The sequence below is a fragment of the Lissotriton vulgaris genome, chromosome 2_1 (assembly GCF_964263255.1).
Source record: "Lissotriton vulgaris chromosome 2_1, aLisVul1.2, whole genome shotgun sequence".
In the NCBI taxonomy this organism is placed as follows: domain Eukaryota; kingdom Metazoa; phylum Chordata; class Amphibia; order Caudata; family Salamandridae; genus Lissotriton; species Lissotriton vulgaris.
The window spans coordinates 1,203,553,305-1,203,573,845 of NC_141687.1; the positions used below are offsets into that span (position 1 = coordinate 1,203,553,305).

Genomic DNA, 20,541 nt, shown 5'->3' on the forward strand with positions numbered 1-20,541 from the left:
TGCAGCGCCAGGATTGGCTGGTCCACCGCTCAACATCCATTATTGGATGCACGGTGGACCAGCCAATCCTAGCGCTGCATGCAGCACCAGGATTGGCTAGGGGGACACACTGTTTACTCGCCCTGGGCAGCTTGTCAACCCGGCCCGGCTGAAGCCGCACCCCCGGCCCCTTCTCTATGCCTAAAGTGTTTTTCGCGCAACGGCGCATGCGTGGGCAAGTCTCAGCCCGCAATTCTCATGCGCAGCTGCAGCAGACCAGCAGCTTATGCCCCCCCACCACCTGCGCACACCGGACCGCACCAATTACCAGGCATCAACATGATCATCTGATTGCCTGTCCCTCCCGCGCTGCGCTGGCTATGTCGCTAATTTGAAGAATTAGTGTTATGTTTATTAATAGCTTAGCTGCAGTGCCACTGTGCGTCCAGGGCTTTGTGGGACAACGCCCCTACGCCCCAAGGGACGCACCGCGGCTGCTATATTCCTTTGGAGAGCATCATATTTAAAAAACAATGGTCTTAAGAACGTAATTCGATTTGCATAATAAAAGACGCAATCCATAAGAATATGCGCAAGGGTACATTTGACTTTCAAGGGGAAGGGGCAGAGGCCACTATTATTCTGCACCTTTATCCTATGTGGGCAGGATGAGTAAATTGGATTACATCCCACCCTGGCCCTTAATATTTCATTCCTCAATCCTGGGTCTGGTAACTGTGATAGATAAGAAAAAACACTATCCTGGCCCAATGTGGCAATCAAGAGGCTAATAGATGATCTCTTTTTTGAATACGCTAGGTCGATCGATTCAGACGCCATGGCAGCAGATTCTCTCAGTGCTCTTTTACCTGGAAAGGGGAGCCAAGATATAACTGTACCACTATTTAAATGGAGATTCCTATGTGCAATTAATCTGGTTCTTACTGCCTTTGCCCACATCCTTTCACTGCTTTGGATCTCTTCCCAACACAATTTGGAGACTTTAACCACCTCATCATCTTTTATCAATGTGTTAAAATATCTTAGAGCCTGAGTAGAGGGTGTCATGTTCCAAGAAACCAGATTGCACTCTCTCCTTATGGTCTGAACCATGGTACCTTGGGGGAGTGATAAAAGCATTTTAAGCACTACCCCTTTCAATCTATCCCAATCATAGGTTGAATCAAGTGAAAAAAACGTTCCCCCCCATACAGGCCTAGCGGGTGTATCTTCCCTTCATAAGCCTTTAATAGTGGGATATGAGATAGCCTCCCCAAACCTACCATTGAATCTTGACAGACAGCTGGCCTGCAATAGGGCCTTCTGTTTGGTAGCATCCCAATGCGCACCCTAATTCAGATTTCTCCTAAAGATTAAGCCCAGTAATTTGTATTGATCAACTTGCTCCACCACCTGCGTACCTAGATACCAAGAAAAACTCTGTACCATTTTTCCAAAGATCATGATCTTGGTCTTTTCCAAATTGATATGGAGCTGTTTCTGCTTGCTTCAGGTTGCCAGGGCATCGAGTTTTCTCTGTAAACCAATTGGGGTATAATCCAATAACACCAAGTCGTCTTCATAAAGCAGACAAGCAATATGCTGGTTACTGATTTTTGCTGAAAAGGACTCAGATTGGGAAATACAAGTTGGAAGGTCGGCAAAGAATTAACTAAAAAGCAAGGGCGCTAAAAGGCACCCCTGGCTCAGAGCGTTTTCAAAAGAAATTCTTTGAGGTAACTGACCCGACTTATCTAACTCCACCTGAGCCCAATTGCCAGAGTGCAGGGATTGGAGTGCCCCAAGAAGATTTGGTGGTAAATTCCAGGAGGCAAGTTTTCCCCACAAAATATCCCTATCCACAGAATCGAAGGCTGTCCGAAAATCTACAAAGCAGCAGCACAGCCTTTGATTTTCCTCCAGAGCTTTTCGAATAATGGCCCATAGAGCAAAACGGTGATCTATGGTGAAATGACCCTCACGAAAGCCCCCTTGTTCTAGTGCGATTCTCCTAATTTCGGTGGCCCAAACTTTGAGTTTAGCTAGAATAATCTTTGAAAATATTTTTAATGAAATATCCAAGAGGCTTATCAGCTTATAGTGCATGCATAGGGTCTGCACTACTTCCTTTTTTAAAAATCGGCTTCACTATGGATCCCTTCCTGGAGAAAGGGTATAGGCAAGACATGGCGATCCAACTGAACAGAGAGGAATGAATCGTAGCCCACCAGTCACTTTTTCTTTTTGAATATTGCTGCTGGGAAGTTATGAGGGCCAGCGGCTCGAGAGAGTTTTACCCTCTCGATAACAGCCATTACTGAGAAACATATAACTGGAAGAGTTTGCCCATAATTTTTCTGAGGTCCGTCTGAGCTAGAAGGTCCCCTATATAATTCTGTCTAATAAGAGGCCCACTGAGCTTCCAGAATCATACAGACAAGTGTGCTCCTATTTTTGCCATTAAACTCATTTACCTTTTTCCAGAATTTTTGCTGGTCATTTAATGATATGATTTCCTGCATCTCATCCTTCTTACTATAGTAAAAAGCTGTTTTCTTTGCCTGCACAAAGGATTTATTCTGGCGTTTCAGTTTAGCCAACTCATGGGTGGCTGGGGAGATGTTAAGACGCTGAGCACTCTTTGCTCTCTGTCTCACCAATCGCTTTAACTTTTGGCAAACCGAGTCGAACCAGCCCCCTAATTTCCTTCGGACAGGATTTTGCCTGACCGCCCTTTTCACATAAATTTACTGAAATACAGCCCATAACTCCTTGCACAATACTATAGTACCACACAATAACATCATCCACATAAATAGGGTGAATATCAATCATCTCCTCTAGCTGAAGGAAGGCTGGTTGTTGAAGATAGATGGGATCTAAGAGTGTTGTGAGTCTACGTGGGTTTGACATCTCTAAAGGCAGGGCCCTCTCAGGAGATATCGGCTCACACAGGTCAAGGCCTGCTATAATTGCCCTGTGGTCACTACCCTCATATTTTACCACCTCAAAACTCTTCAAGAGGTCAAAATTCCAAAGGGACGTGAATATATAGTTAATAGGGCCCAAAGCCTGACCCTACCGCAAGGCTGCTGCTGCTGGTGAGTCATTTTTTAATCATCCATTTAAATAAATCAAACCATGCCTTGCCAGCCTTTGACACTTTAGCCTCTTTTTTTATGGTACCGGGGGTAAACTGTGCTGGGGGAATGATATAAGAATCCAATGCTTTTTCCAAGTGCTGATCTAATAGGGAAGAGACAGGCATTAACATCCCCAGCCATTATTAGCACTGCTTCCGGATATTTTGCCACCAAATGTTGGAAAGGAGATTCAAATAATTCTAACCAGCATTCCATTTGCCGATGATCTTCTTTGTGGATATAAATATTTATGAGTAAAAAAATGATCTGCAAGCATTTTTACCCACACCCAATTCAATCACTGATAACTAGGTTACATTATCATTAAGACCTTGACGCCCACAGGCTCTTTCTGACATCCATTATTGCTGCTCACAGTGTACCATAAAGTTGAACGTGAGCACTTCAAATGGCAGCTGCCACTCACTGCGGGTTCACCCATCACCAGAAATGCTGCATACTCTGTTCTTCTGTGAACAGTTAATTAGACCACCTTTACAGTCTGCAGGTTGCCTGGTGGTCTGAGAAACTAGTGGGGTTCAAGGTGTCCACTTTTTCTTTTTAAATGTCTATTTTCTTCTTAGGTTTTGTAGATACGCTTTTGTAAGCAAGTAGTAAAGTCTCTTAGATTGTAGGATGTCGTTTTATTGAAGTAGACCTTGCTTAGTTACAGGTTTAAGGTAACACCCCACCAGGAGCAACATCCTTATCGCTATGTGCACTCTCTCCAACTGACATTCACACAAACCAGGCACTCATCAACATTGTGACCTCACATACACACTGGTCAAGCAGCAGGGAACTGAGAACTGTGGAGAGGATGCATAGCAACAATCTCAACTCACAACACCTTCCCTACACCTGCGTTTGAGAGTGTGTATTACTGACACTTTCCAAATACCAGCCGGAGGCTTTTTAGGCATCTAACAAGAATGTGCTTTATTTTCATACTGCTCAATTGCAATTGAAATTAACAGGTTGTAGGTCAATGTAGATAAATACCAACCCAAATACTGTTTTGAACTTTGTGTATCAACAATATGATATAATCCTGTGTTTGCCAATAGTTTTGAGAATATGTTCAGTTCAAAAATGAAAAGCAATATTCTTCTATTTGAACAGCATTGATTTGCATCCTTGTCAGTTCCCAAAATGACTGTCCTCCTCCCATTACAGTGGAATGATCCCAGAGTTCCTAACTTCATTGAAATGATCCACAAAATGTGGGGCAACAATACAGTGACCTCGAAGTTATAATTCTCCACAAACCTTGGTTGAAGAGATTTAGGTTAGTGAAACAAACAGCTTTTTCAGTACAAAATGGTGATAAGTATCCTCATGAAACCTGACTGATCTAGTGAGACTGAATAACAATATTAGAATGAGCTTTTTATTTAATGTGAATATATTCAAGGTCATATTATATCGCCAATCTAGTCTTTAGCAAGTACGTAAACGTTTTACTTTTTTTTGCTTTATAAACAGTTTGTAAAATAAAAAAATACATTTTGCGTATTTTCTTATAACATTTGATGTATAACAATTGCTCTATTTCCTAAATTAGGCACATATTATGCCTTCATCATAGCATGAACCGCACTGTGTAGAAGCGTTAGACTGTACAACTTGTTATTTCCCAGAGAGGTCCATTAACTTTCCAACAGTTGGCTCCAGTCCATCAGTCTGCCTCAGTAGCTAAAAATGACATTCTGTTAAATCCATAGGAGAGGCTCAGATGGGAATGTGCGGTGGACTCAACCTTCAGGCCCAATCCATCTGCTGCACAGCAACCAGTAAACCTAAGGTGACCAGGTTAAAGACGCTCATGGACAACCAGCAGGTGGAACCTATTGGATAAGGAGACAAACAATTATCAGTGAAGCACATAATTAAATTACAAAATAGATGACTGAGTTGAGGGTCCTGTGAAAACCTCCCTACTCTTCAGTACTTAGATAAAATATATGTCATGGAACCAGGCTGCTATCAAATGTAGAAATCCAAAAATGACTGCACAAGAAGTCATAGAAGCATATTTTCTGAGATATAGTGCAACACAGCACTGCAACCAAAGGAAGAGAGAGCAGCAATGAGGTATGGTTACTAAACATGGCCTAAAGGTGCTCTTTTCCCTTGCTCTAGTGCACAAACAGGCTGCCTAGTGCCACACGCAGACCTTTTCATGATGGAGCATAGGTGTGTGGTGTCTAGCAAAGGTTTTGTACTGGTATTGTGACCTTTGGTAAAACAATCCTATGCCTATTCAATGTTTAAAACCTTTCCCACATTGGATGTGTGTTGTACAGTGCAGTGAACATGGTATGTGAAAACTATTTAGAGAAGTAAATATATTTCTCTCTACATTGATAATCATGAGCACTGAATAGTCCCGCCCACATGCGGGGACCCTGGAGCAGTTCTTTCAGTCATATTTATTTTTCTAATTTCTTCATATTACTACAGAAAGACCAGGAGGTGCATGAGATAAAAAAATAAAATTTGCAGCCTTTACAATTTACTAAGAATAAATCAAAAGGTGGCCTTTTAAAAACGTCCTTTACAAACACTTTTTATTTCTTTCAGAGTTAAAGATAGGGAGAGATAGGTGTAATATCTTAGTTAATATGTTTTACATGCTTTACACTCCTCCATCTGTAGAACACTATAATGTTGATGTCATTTAGAATGTTGGTGCATGAAGCAGACAGTTGGAGAAGGGCTGACAGCCTTGCTGGCTGCTCCTGGTGGGGCTGATTACATCTATACTTCAATGCTGTAACTTATCTTCGTAAATCCTCTTGAAACATCACAATCTACGTGGACTAAGTTACTACATATTTTATGGCGACGATTTTAACCAAAGAACCTGCATCTGCTACCTCTGAGGACCGCTGTGGACACCCTGACTTCCTACTCTCAAGCAACCCCTAACAAGTTTTGAAATTTTCAACTACTCCAACTCTTCATCTGGCACATCAGCCTCACCAGTGACCACCCACCGGTCGCCCTCAACGCTCAGTGCCAGTTAGAGTTCCTGTTTCTTCAATGAGGGTAAGCCTGCCAACATGCGTCCTGCGTGATCTGTTTGCCTGTTACTTGCCTACACACTTTGCCTGCTGTTCCCACAGTGTGTGTAAAAGACTTTCTTTGCGACGCAAGCAGCACCTTCCTATTCAATTTGTGTGTCCTCACAGCGTTTCCCTATTTACAAGAAACAAGGATTTGATTCAACTTGTGTGTCCTCACAGCGTTTCCCTATTTACAAGGAACAAGGATTTGCTTCAATTTATGTGTCCTCACTGCGCTTCCCTATTTACAAGAAACATGGATTTGCGCTTCCTTTTACAAATTCTAACCTCATGCTTCCGCCTGCTGTGTTTGTTCCTACAGCTTGTATTTCCTATACTGGTTCCAGTCATTACCCAGTTTAAGTCTGCCTGCTGTCTCTTTTAAAAGCTTCTCTTTGCCCAGAGAATTTGAACTTGTTTGCTGCTTCTACAGACCACACGCTGTCTAATTTGTGTCATCCAACAGTGTCTTTTATTGACTGAAAACGTGTTTAAAAAAAAAAGAAACTTTCCTTGCCTGGGTAGACTTTTCGCCGTTAAACTGGCTTAACAATGTATCACCATTAGTTTTGGTGTGGTAATTATTTAATTATTTTTTTTTTTTTCGTTCATTATTTTTGCCCATTTTCAGTGAAATTTCACTGAAAACCTAGCCAGTGCAGTGCTGGTCAGTTCAACCGTCATTCACCATAGTTCAAATACTGGGCGCGTGTCCACGCTCCTACCTGTTTCCTCCTCGAGAGCTCCTGTGACGTGTCTTCTTCTCCCCGTCCTCTGATGCTGTTTGTGCTTGGATGTGCCGTGAGCCACACGGGCGAACGTCAGAAAGCGTGCCTCCATTTTGTTTTTGTCATTTTGCCAACCACGACGCTATTGTGCTCCGTAATGCTCACGCTGGATGTTTTCATTCGTTTTGCCAACCACTGTTTTTTTTTGTGAGGAGATACCAGAACTTTATACAGTCGACATTTGTAGAACCACGATGTTGTCCTCCATCTATTCGGCTGTGTTCCACAATTCATTCATTCTTCCATGCCTGCGGTAAAGTGACACCAGTTTTTTTTTCTCATGTCCTTGGAGATACTTTTTTTTACAAGCTTCCCGTTTTTCCGATGCTACAAATAGTACATTGTCAAAGGTACTGTGTTTTTTTTTCTTCTTGATGAGGGAGTTGCAGGACTACCCAAAAACTGTTTTTATGTACTTTATGGATATCTTTCTCGGGGGCTAGTTTCGAGCTCCGGTGTTCCCTCCACGTTGCCTCCACTTTTGCACGGTGACAGGCACACCACTGTCACGAAGCAATGAGGGTTAAAAGCTCACTTTTACTTTACTTGTCATTCCTGTAATTTTTGTAGTAATATGACCATTTTACAAGTTTATGAGTGCAATATATGTTTTTTTAATATATTTTCACCTCGTTGTTATGGGTACAAGTCCCATGTTTCTGTAGTGGGTGTCAGTCCCATCTACCTCGTTGTTATGGGTACAAGTCCCATGTTTCTGTAGTGGGTGTCAGTCCCATCTACCTCGTTGTTATGGGTACAAGTCCCATGTTTCTGTAGTGGGTGTCAGTCCCATCTACCTCGTTGTTATGGGTACAAGTCCCATGTTTCTGTAGTGGGTGTCAGTCCCATCTACCTCGTTGTTATGGGTACAAGTCCCATGTTTCTGTAGTGGGTGTCAGTCCCATCTACCTCGTTGTTATGGGTACAAGTCCCATGTTTCTGTAGTGGGTGTCAGTCCCATCTACCTCGTGTTATGGGTCCAAGTCCCATGTTTCTGTAGTGGGTGTCAGTCCCATCTACATCATTCTTATGGGTTCTAGTCCCATGTTTTTGCTTTAGTGGGTGTTAGTCCCATGCATTTCATGCTTCCTCTAGTCGAGGTACGTCCTCACACGGACATTATTTTTTTCCTTTCACTACAGTGCACGTTGTAACCTTACTTAAGGTGTCTAGTTGGGTTGTATGTTTTATTTCGACTGTGCACAATAGTTTGATTCTCTCTTGTTAATACCCAGTACTTTTTATCTTTATTCATTACTCAAATGTTTAAAATGTATGGAGAACGAGTTTTACATTGTATTTCTCTTTCTCTGTCACTTTCTTTTCTCCTGATGTGGATTGCTCACTCGCATGCTTTCCTGGCCAGTTGGTGTGCAGAGAGTAATCATTGATGGTTTCTTTCTTATTTCTTTTTCTTTGCGTTGTTTCTTTCTCATAATTATCAGAAAAGAGGATATGTCTATCTGTTTCTTTCTTTTATCTTTTGTTGCTTTCTTTGTCTCTTCTTTTGCTTTGTTTCTTTCTAGCACTCTTCCCTCTTCTAGCTAATACACCTTAATGCATTTTGTCATCTCTTTTGTTTTCTTTTGGAAGTGAAGAGGATATGTAATATATTTGTTTCCATTTGGAAGAGAAGAGGATATGTAATATCTTAGTTAATATGTTTTACATGCTTTACACTCCTCCATCTGTAGAACACTATAATGTTGATGTCATTTAGAATGTTGGTGCATGAAGCAGACAGTTGGAGAAGGGCTGACAGCCTTGCTGGCTGCTCCTGGTGGGGCTGATTACATCTATACTTCAATGCTGTAACTTATCGTAGTAAATCCTCTTGAAACATCACAATCTACGTGGACTAAGTTACTACAATAGGACAATGTAAAGGTATCAGCTGCAGAACTGAAACAGTGAGAATAGAACATTGCACCTGTAAGGGAACCCTGACCTTCGGTGTCCTGTCATGGCCTGAGGGTTTCAGTTTGATTCGCTCTTTTTTCTGTCTACTGATGACAGGATGCTGGAGCAGAGTTCTGCATTCTTAAGACTTGTTCACTTATTTTTTTTCTTTCAGGAACAATTTCAAAAGTGGTTCACTCAACATCTCTTAGGGCAAAGAGTTTTCCTGGTATTTTCATGACAAGAAATATATCTATTTTATGACAAATGCCACCTATTTTCCAGAAATGCCCAGGATGTGGCAAAAAAAATAGCCAACACTGTTGCATGCACAGGATCTGTACCCTCTGTTTGCCGGATTCTCATGATTCTAAGACATGCCACCACTGCAGGACCCTCTCTAGGCGTACTTTGAGAAAGAGTGAAAAGATTTGCCTGCATTGCCAAGTGGCACACTAAAGAAAGCAAGATTCCCTGGCTGGAGAGACATCCAAGGACCGAGGAGAGTTTTCCCTCTACCAGTTTCCCTATCTTATCCTCTGAGGCTGAGGACTCCCTCAGGAAGAGATGCGAAAGGAGAATATCTGGAGAGAAACATCGCCGTTTGGAGGTTGAGAACACACACAAAGTCGAGGAGGAGCGCACGGTCAATGTCAATGTCATCGCACAAGATCACCAAAATGATCACGCTCCAGTTACAAGTGGGATTCTCCATCCCAATCTACATATTCAAGGTCTTAAAACACAACCTCATCCTCTGGCCTATATTTCCCAACACTAACTTATTCACCTGCAGCAACTATCAGCCTAATTCATGAAGCTGAATTCGGCTCGCAAAGGGCCAGATTCTGAGAATCTGGCCCTTTGCGAGTGAGATTTTTGCATTTGGGATTCATCATCCCAAATGCAAAAATCGTTAATTGCGTTTTCACAAATTTGCGATGGATTACATTTAAGGAATCTCTATTTGAGATTCCTTAAATGCGATTCATCATCCATTTAAAAATTGCGATATCGCAATTTCGGGCCGCTATTTACCGCGAGGTCAAACCTCGTGGTAAATAGCGATAACTCAGAAAAATGCTTTTAAAAGCATTTTTCTGAGTTGCATGTTACACACACACATGTCCTTTGGACATGTGTGTGCGCAACCCCTGTTCATATTAGCATTTAAGGGGTGCTACAGGGTGTCCTTTGGACGACCCTGGCACCCTTTCAATTGCTATCTTATTTGCGATTAGCTAATTGCTAATCGCAAATAAGGAATACTCCCCATTCATTCCTATGGGCCTTTTGGCCCATAGGAATGAATGGGGAGTTATTCCTTATTTGCGATTAGCAATTTGCTAATCGCAAATAAGGAATTAGTAGGAATCACATTTTTTTTGCATATTCCTACATGAATCCCGTTTTGCGAGTCCTTAATAGCGATTCGCTATGTATCGCTATTAGGGGCTCGCAAAACGGGAGTATGATGAATCAGGCTGTATATCAATACTTTCTAGGGGATCCTTATCAGAGGCACCAACAAACTAAATATCTACTAGGACAGGGTGGAGCTCACAGAGTTTTACTCCAAGGAATTCTGTGGAGGTACCACAACACTCCACGGAGTTCCGTGCAGTGGGCGGAGTATTGCTCTGCCGAAGGCCGCCCCTAATATGGATACTCCATTAACACACAGGTCAGCACTCTGCAATAAGTGGATACTTTGTCAAAGTTGGCTCCAGGCAGTACATGAATCATATACCATGATGCAATTCGCCAAAAGTTTTCCGTAGATATGTCCCTATAATTATGAATTGTCTGAGACTTAGTAACAATGTTACTTAGAGATTGTGGTTAGTAGACTAACATGCCTAAATAATTATACGAATTATTACCACGAAATGATTTGTATTCTTCATTACAGGTAAATCGCACCTTGTATTCATAACATGGTGGGTAAAATATAATCCACCTCTATACTACACAAGTGGTGTAAGTATACTTTTTATCCTTGTTTTGTCCTGACTAATGCTCCACAGACCCGGCTGGGTAATACGGAGCTGAAACATGTTGACTGTATAATTTAAGTGATATACCAAGGTCTAGTAACTTGATCTGAAAGTATACCCATGATAATTCTTAACAACAAATCACACCTTCCAGAATAAAATAGTAATATTGGTGGTGACTTGTTTTTTAATATAAATCTACCCTCAGTAAAGTGGTAACACCGAAACTCATCTCTGGACACTGCTACGCTGCTCCAGAGTGGTCCTCAGGCTTGAGGCAGGCATGTTGCACGAATAGATCACCCAATGATGAATGCCAAACGTCTATGAGGGGCGGAGAACCACAATATACCGCACTCACGAAAAATCATAGCGTTTATGAGGGTTTTCTATACCACTCCATGTAACGTAGTTACAAGTGTCCTAGTCTACTCCTTGATAGTGAATATCCTGTATGGGGAAACGACTGGACACGTATTCCTCCTCCCTAATTTTGATAGACATAGTACATGAAATGTGACTGTTTTCCTGTTGCATACTAAATGCCGTACAAAAGGGGGTGGTGATGGACGGAGCATCTGAACCAATCAAACACTCACACCCAGTCAACAGATCTGCCACTGGATTCAAGCAAGCCAGGCTGAAGACGGCTGAAATTCCAGATACCGGTCCTCCGAAGCTTGTCTCCGGTCCAGGGAAGGCATGGCTTGACAGTTCAGGCTGGACTGTTCCCATGAGGCACAGGGTCAGACTGATTTGCATATGGACATGTCTGAGCTGGGGTGGCAGAGTGGGCTAAAGAACGGTGACGGCTTAAACCCAGCTCTGTCAACTGGGTGTGAGTGATTGGTTCAGATGCTCCGTTCATCACCACCCCCTTTTGTACCGCATACTAAATGCCAACACGGCTATTGGTGTCATTAATAAGAAGCATGTGTTTACCTCTCTCCAAGTACGGTATTAAACCTTTGCAGCCGCACTCACTCTCCGATTAGCAGAGTGTGACCTCCAGTGAAGGGACTGCTCCTCCCCGTGCCCCCGGTGACTGATAGCACTGACAGACCGAGGACACGTTCAAGTGAGTGAGATGGGTAGATGTGACTAATTACCCCTACATATCCACTGCTGCTAACAGCCAGTTGACAGATAATCACACCTTGTACCTTCACCGCACTTCTTAGCCTGTGAAACTTGCAATCGATTTGGAAGGTGCAGGAAAAATAAATGCTCACTGCCATCTACCTCAAGGAGCAGCCAGTTGTGCACCGAGCACGAAACAATAACATACATAACCAATGCTACTGCACAAAAATGTACAACTTAGACAAATCATGAACCACATCTACAGATCTGCTTAATTTACCATTTTAATGAATGTGGATTTCAGTGGGACTTATGCATAATGCACACATTGCACGTGGACGTCTAGGGCAATGATATATGTTGGTGACTTAGTGCCATTTCCTCCCCCTAGATACGATTATTCATGCAATGCCTATGTGGTACGCATTTGTAGAGTTCGGAGAATACATGAATCAAATAATTACATCCGTTGATGTCTTTACCCACTAATTGCTGTTGGCTATGGGCACTGCCAAATATGGTGACTAGTGCACTGTTAAATGTGGCGACTGGTGGCAACGTCACTGTCAGCGAAGGCAAAAGCAAACTAGTCTGACCAGAATGCTGACAGGGAACTGTGGTACTGTAGAGATGCTGACACTTGCGGACACTGAGAGTATTGGCTCGGATCAAGAGAGGGTACACTGGTTCTGATAGTGAATGGGAGGGCAGACACAGGAAGTGACTGGGGGTGGCACACTAGCACTGATAGTGACAGAGAGGTTGGCACAGATTGGCACACTGGTATTGATAGGGACTGCAAAAAGTAGCTCAGGAGGGGATGGGGTATTGAATCATATTGTAACAGGGCAGAGTTATACTGACAGTACAAGAAGTGACTGTTTTGTACTGGCTGTAGCAAGGCACACTGATACTGATAGTGACTCGGAAAACTGGCATATAAAGTTACTGGGGGTATTTGCAAATGTTGGCATGGTGGCACTGAGGATTTTGACACCCGTTGGCACTCTGATAATGATAGTGACAGGACACAATTTTACTGAGTGGCTGGCATTAGCGCCAGTGTTGACTTATTAGACATGAGGCTGATGGGAACTGGGGGTGACAGTAATGGTGACAGCAAGCAGTGGACATTGAAGGGAGGGGGCTTTGGCACCCAGGTAGGAAACCTCACAGTTCAACACCATACCTTGATTCTTGTACCACCGTCCCAGACTATAGCAGTCACACTACTGAGCCTGAAAGGTGTGTAACTGTTTCTGCACCAGAACACAGTGTCATCACATTGGTGCACTAGTTCACATTGTACCCTGTTAAATCTTACACCAGTACCCTGACCACAACTGCCCAAAATCTGTGCATTACAGCACAGTGCCCTAGACTTTACCCAACAAACTGTTACAACGATCGTCCACAAGGTCGGTGTGTAAGCTGAAGACTGAACAAAGGAGGGGCGGGGAGAGTCAATCAAGTCTGACATTAAAAACTCAACAACAGCCTTGCACAGAAACCACTGACTGCTGTTAGGAACACCAGCCCAGTAAGCATCCCCCTGACTTCACTGATCCATCTGCAGAGATGGCCAATCTCTGCAGATATCTCTCCACCTCGCTCCTAGTCCTTGGGGTCGCTTACCTGTGCACCTTCAGTGCTTGGCTACTCTCAGGTACTTCTGGGCAGTCATGATGACTCCCACAAAGAGGTAGCTGCTGTCCCACAGTCCGTGCATGGGCCCCTCGGCATTCGGCCTGTCACTCTCCTTAAAGTCCCAAGTTACGGGTCCGCCCCAGCACCTGGCCTCTTACTGTGGTCTTCGCCAGTGCCTCGAACTCCAGTGGAAGCGCGGGTGAGAGGGGAGAAGGAAACCGAGTACCCGTCACCTCCAAGCAACATGGAGAGCCATGAGCGACGGGGGCCTTGTCTCGCCATGAACGGCAGTGAAGGTGGAGGGACACAAAGCTCTGCAGCTGGCAGGGGCTGCCTCCAAAGCCTTGCTGCCCTCACTATGTCATCTCGGAGTGGAACCCCGACTGATGGGACTCCCAAGGTGAGGAGCTGGCTGCTCTCCTGGGGGCAAATGAGGCCTGGTTCCACGCCGTGCTCACAGCAGCTGGCGCAGAACGCAAATTTCAGTGTTCATTAGGGGTGATCGGCACACGGGGGTGAACTCTCTTCTGCCGGATAAAGGCGGAGTTATTTTTGCTGAACTCTGTGCTCCAAGCAGAGTGCTAAAACTCCCCAAATGCTGCTGGTGGAGCTGAGTTTCCCGGGCACCCCTAACATTTACTTGCTAACTACCAGAATAACAACGTCGCTCCTCTTCCAGACACTCCACCAAGGGGCCATCTCCATGTTGGGGAATGCCATATGACTCAACTAGTCAGGAAAAATTTCCTCCACTTCCCATACTGCCAACAGTGATCATAAAGCTGATCACTTGAAGGCCCTGAAAACAGTGGTTCACAGAACTTCTTCACCTCGTAGAGCATCTACACAGGAGGCTGATGTGCAGACTGGACCTTCTTCAGAAGTTCGTATGCCAAATTCAACACCCCAAACTTCAGTCACTGAACTTGGGAGTTTGGCTCCTGAATTCATACAATATGGTCACTGGAACCTCCCTCAGGACTGCATGGTTGTTTTGAGAAAAGCCAAAAGATCATCTACTAGAGCTTCCTATTCTTTCAAATGGAAGAGATTCTGCATCTGGTGTGCTCAGAACAATTTCAGTCCTCTCATTTGCCAAGAAGAGGTGGTAATTCCATAACCTCCTCCAATTGGTTAAAGCAAAATTGCTATTTTAATCTGTTAAAGTGCATCTTGCAGCAATCTCGGCCTATTGAAAATGTCCTTCACAAATGCTGTATTAAAAATGTCTGCAGTGAAGGATTTCTTGGAGGGCAGTAAGAAGATCTAGCCTCCTCTCAGGAGACCTTTTTTCTATTGGAGTTCAATATTGTCACGTCTTGATTTATGGATCCTCCACTCGTACCAATTCAAAAGTCCTCTCTATAGCATTTATTCTGGAAGGCTTCCTTCTTGGTAGATCTAACCCCTACACATACAGTTAGCAAAATATAGTCTCTCTGTTCCCTCAAACCTAACACAGTATTTCATAGTAACAGGGTAGAGATGAGAAGCCTTCCTAAAGTAGTGTCATATTTTCATGCTAATGGGAATATCATCATAAAAATACTTTATTCAGTGTTTTCAACCATAAAAGTACATAATCAAATACAGTACATTTATAGACTAAAACACACAAGAGCTCAACTAAGAGCACAGCCCTAAATCATGACATTAAAATGTTCAATCTCCTTCCCGATGTGGACACGGAGCCGGACCGGTATCGACCTACACTGGATCCGGCGCCAAGTGGGGTTTTCATGCCCCTGTTCACTTCTGGGGCCCCTTTCCAACCACAGTGGCAACCAGATGAAGATGAGGAGGACTGGGAGGGGTCAGGTAACCCTTGAACTGACCAGCTTGGTTCTGAACAAGACTGGAGAGAGAAACTGGGGAATTCCAGTGGTCTTGACACTTCACCCAACCTTGGCATGTTGTCTCCTCCTACAGTGGCTACGGAGGAGGGAGGGTCATACGCGGTGGTGTTGCATAGGGCAGCCAAGGCGCTCAACCTCGAGCTTCCTACAGTGGCTGTCAGGACTAACTTTCTGACTGAGGTGCTTCAAACGCCGGCAAGCTCTTCGGAGACCCTGCTTCCGTTCAATCAGGCCCTCACTGACGTCCTTTTGGGCACATGGTTCAGGCCCAACACAGGGGCTCCTGTGGACAGTATGATTGCCCGACACCACCACCCGGCTCGGGGCAACCCCACTTTCCTCTCCCAACACCTCACCCCGGAGAGTTTGGTGGTCCAAGCCTCAGCCTCCAATCAATCAATCATGACATTTATATAGCGCACTACTCACCTGGAGGGTCTCAAGGTGCTTGGGGGAGGGGGGTCCGTTACTGCTCGAACAACCAGGTCTTGAGTTGCTTCCTGAAGGAGAGGTGGTCTTGGGTAAGACGGAGTTGGATCGGGAGGGAGTTCCACATCTTGGCTGCCAGGAAGGAGAAGGATCTTCCCCCCATGGTTGTTCTTTGAATGCGTGGGACGGCGGCGAGGGCGTAGCTGGTCGAACGTAGCTGGCGGGTGGGCATGTAGAAGGTCAGGCGGTCGTTGACGTACTTGGGGCCCAGGTCTTGGAGGGCCTTGTGTGCGTGGATGAGGAGTCTGAACGTGATCCTCTTGCTGACGGGGAGCCAGTGCAGGTCTTTCAGGTGTCCGGAGATGTGGCTGTGTCGGGGGATGTCTAGGATGAGTCGTGCGGAGGCGTTCTGGATGCGTTGAAGTCTTTTCTGCAGTTTGGCTGTGGTTCCGGTCTAGAGGGTGTTTCCGTAGTCCAGTCGGCTGGTGACGAGTACCTGGGTGACCGTCTTTCTGGTTTCGGTGGGGATCCATCGGAATATCTTTCGGAGCATGCGGAGGATGTTGAAACACGATGATGAGACGGCGTTGACTTGTCTGGTCATCGAGAGGGAGTAGTCTAGGATGAAGCCCAGGTTGCGTGTGTGGTCCGTTGGTTTGGGTGCGCTGCCCAGGGCAGGGGGCCACCAGGAGTCGTCCCAGGCAGATGGTGATGATCCCAGGATGAGGACTTCCATCTTGTCTGAGTTTAGCTTCAAGCGGCTGGTCTTCATCCACTCGGCTACGTCTTTCATCCCTTCGTGTAGGTTGGTTCTGGCGGTGGCTGGGTCGCTGGTGAGGGAGAGGATCAGCTGGGTGTCGTCTGCGTAGGAGATGATGTTGAGGTTGTGTTGGCGTGCGATGGCTGCGAGGGGGCTCATGTAGACGTTGAAGAGGGTCGGGCTGAGTGATGAGCCTTGTGGTACGCCGCAGATGACTTTGGTGGCTCCTTCTCTACCGCTCCACCACCAGAAAGGGAATCCAAGAAGCTGGACCATCTTGGCACGAAAATGTTTTCTTCCGCCAGCTTAGGACTGCGGTCTGTAAACACTGCATGTCTCTTGGGCCATTATTCGCACTCTGGGTTGGCTAGGGTGGCGGAAGTGCTACCTCAGTGTCTGGAGGAGGGCCGGGCAGTGCTCTCTCCGGCTGTCGCCGCAGGGAGAGACACAGCTAAGTTTACAATCCGTTGTGGACTGGACACCGGCCATTCTCTGGGCACGACCATTTCAACGCGGGTAGCACTCAGACGCTATGCCTGGCTTTTCAGGGGATGTGCAGAACACCTTGATGGATATGCCCTTTGGTGGCCGTTGCCTTTTTGGCGACAACAAGCAGACAATGCCCTAACATGCTTCAAGGTGTCAGGCCGCGACGCTCGGTTAGGCACAGACTACGGCAAAAAAACAGCGCTTGTAGGAGGTCATGATCGGAAAAGACTACATTTCCTAACGGGCATAGCGTGAGTCATGCTTCATGTGACGCATTGGCACGCTAAACCCAGATATAGCCGCAGAAGGAAGATCGGACGCTGCTGATTATTCCTTGCTGACGGCCCGTTTCTTGGATCTTCTGTTCCCCGGCTCGGTGGCTGAGGCGGTGACTATTCTTTTTGCCCCTTCGTTTACTGGATTCCGGTGTGGAGGGTTCGGACGCTTTGGGTTCATCTTCCAGGGCACTTTGCTTTGCTCCTCTGTTGGCGAAGACCACTCGTTAGTGTCTTCTTGCAGAGGAGAACTTTGGGGGATCCTTTAATCTTGGCTCCGCTTCTCTGTTGGCGAGACCACTCGATAGTAGCCTCCTGCAGAGGAGCATATTTGGAATTACTTTTACTCTGCTCCTCTGTTGGCGAGATCACCTGTTAGTGTTCTCATGCAGAGGAGCGCAGTGGTGCTTACCCTATTCACACAGAGGAGGAGAACACGGATGTAAGGTATCAATACAGGATACTAGCACGGTACTGTTTCAGACCCTTTTTGTTTCATTTATTATGGTTACCCACTGACTGAAATGCTATTGATTTATTTTGGCAACAAGCTGAACATACTTTCTATGCTCCTGATTTTGTGGTACTTACCTATGGGCCAATATTATGAGTGATCATTTATGGTGCAAGATAAGGTTGTGCATCTAACATTTCACAAAGGATTTCAAGTTTGGTTCTCTTTATTATTTTCCCTAGAAGAGAGAGTCGGCAGAGGGGTGCAGTATTGAAGTGCTTTCTGTATAGCGAAAACACAGATACCAATTAGGGTAGGTAGGAAAGCGGGGAGCACTATTTTCCACTATGAGGGTGGGAGAAGAATCTAGTACCCTGCACTTGAACCAGTTTCATTGTGTGTTCTCTTTTTTCATATAGTTACATGCTGGAGGTTCGCACCTACTCTCTTCTCTCTTCTGGTGTTGTTATCCCTCTTTCTTTTACAGGTAGAGTGTGATTAAATCATGTCAAGTATACATGGTTCATGATTATTGTTTTCACTCTAGAAAGCATCCTGCTGAAACTGACTGTGTGTTTATTGTATCCTTCTTAGATCTCCCTCCACGCTGTCCCTACCCTTTCCTTCCCTCGCTTGACTATCCCACAAGTCTGTGTATCTTTGTAATCCAAACTTGGGGGCAGTCGAGAGGTGGACCCCTTTGAGCATCAGCACAACCCTGAGGAACCGAAAAGGTGGACCCTGACAGAATAATTGGCCCACGAATTGTTTTCCTCCTGGTTGTGCTGGCGGCAGGGATGGCCACCTTAGATGACGTTATCGCAGCTTTGGCTCTAGTACAAACGGAGCTTGTCGCCTCACGCAATGAGACAGCCGCTCTACAAGCCAGAATAGATAGAATGCAAAAGAACCCATTCAACATAGGGGGGTCATCACAGCCAGCACCTCTTCCAGTAGTGGTAGAAATGCCTTCCCAAATACCGCTTGCCCTTCCCGAAAGGTTTCATGGGGATAATGAGAAAGTCCAGGTGTTTATGACCCAAGCACTACTCCATTTTAACTGTAAGCCAAAAATGTTTTCCACCTATCAGGCAAGGGTAGCCTTTGTGATCTCCTACTTAGCAGGAGAGGCAGCGCAGTGGGCGGTCCCCATGGTAAGGCGTGATGATCCATTGCTATATGATTGGGACACCTTTAAGACAGAGTTCGAGAAAACATTTGACCGAAGAGCAGAGACCTTCTCTGCTGACAAGGACCTGTTAGAACTCCGACAGGGAAACATGGATTTAATCAGTTACCTAAACCACTTTCGTAGATCCGTGGCCGAGACGGATTGACCTGAATCCAAACAAGCTGCTATATACTACCAAGGACTCAAAAATGAAATGAAGGATATCCTTGCGCAAATAGAACCCTAGGCCCAAACTTGCACAGCCCTCATAGACCTGACGTTACGCTTGGATCATTGTCTCAAACAGCGAAAAGGGGATCACAAAAGGAAGGACAAGTTTGCCCCACAATATGTCAGAACTCCACCTTCAGAACATAACACGACAAAGACATAACCAATGGAAATAGGGACTGTTTGGGCCTCATTAACCCTTAACCTAAGCCGGGGTGTGTTAGCAGCATACTTATTTTTAAACTGTTTTGCGTGTATAATTGTTTTCGGTGTTTTAAACTTGGAAACCTTGAAAGTGCTCGTAGCACTAATCGGAGCGCTCGAGGGGGAAGCTGTGAATCCCTACTCCGCGCCATCCCACCCACGTGACTCGGGGCCACGCCCAGCACTGGTAGACACGCCCACTCCAGGAAGTTAAAAACGCCACGCTGACCTTTCAGCCGGTGTTGTCCAGCTCGCTACCCTGAGGCGGAAGCCGGGGTGTGTTAGCAGCATACTTATTTTTAAACTGTTTTGCGTGTATAATTGTTTTCTGTGTTTTAAACTTGGAAACCTTGAAAGTGCTCGTAGCACTAATCGGAGCGCTCGAGGGGGAAGCTGTGAATCCCTACTCCGCGTCATTCCACCCACGTGACTCGGGGCCACGCCCAGCACTGGTAGACACGCCCACTCCAGGAAGTTAAAAACGCCACGCTGACCTTTCAGCCGGTGTTGTCCAGCTCGCTACCGTGAGGCGGAAGCCGGGGTGTGTTAGCAGCATACTTATTTTTAAACTGTTTTGCGTGTATAATTGTTTTCTGTGTTTTAAACTTGGAAACCTTGAAAGTGCTCGTAGCACTAATCGGAGCGCTCGAGGGGGAAGCTGTGAATCCCTACTCCGCGTCATCCCACCCACGTGACTCGGGGCCACGCCCAGCACTGGTAGACACGCCCACTCCAGGAAGTTAAAAACGCCACGCTGACCTTTCAGCCGGTGTTGTCCAGCTCGCTACCCTGAGGCGGAAGCCGGGGTGTGTTAGCAGCATACTTATTTTTAAACTGTTTTGCGTGTATAATTGTTTTCTGTGTTTTAAACTTGGAAACCTTGAAAGTGCTCGTAGCACTAATCGGAGCGCTCGAGGGGGAAGCTGTGAATCCCTACTCCGCGTCATCCCACCCACGTGACTCGGGCCACGCCCAGCACTGGTAGACACGCCCACTCCCCTTCCACCTCTTTACCTTGCCCACTACTCGACAGCGCAGCGGTCGAGCGCAGCGGGCACACCATCAGCA

At 45.5% G+C, this 20,541-nt stretch overlaps 1 protein-coding gene across 1 annotated transcript in view; it reads right to left on the minus strand.

Moving 5' to 3' along the window:
* Positions 1–4,309: 4,309 nt before the first annotated feature.
* Positions 4,310–20,541, minus strand: part of LOC147732395 (otoancorin-like) — a 759,538-nt gene continuing 743,306 nt past the window's right edge. The window contains exon 25 of the mRNA XM_086956929.1: positions 4,310–4,969. Coding sequence (XP_086813055.1) covers positions 4,884–4,969 — 86 coding nt within the window. The 3' untranslated portion in view covers positions 4,310–4,883. The remainder of the gene's footprint in view (positions 4,970–20,541) is intronic.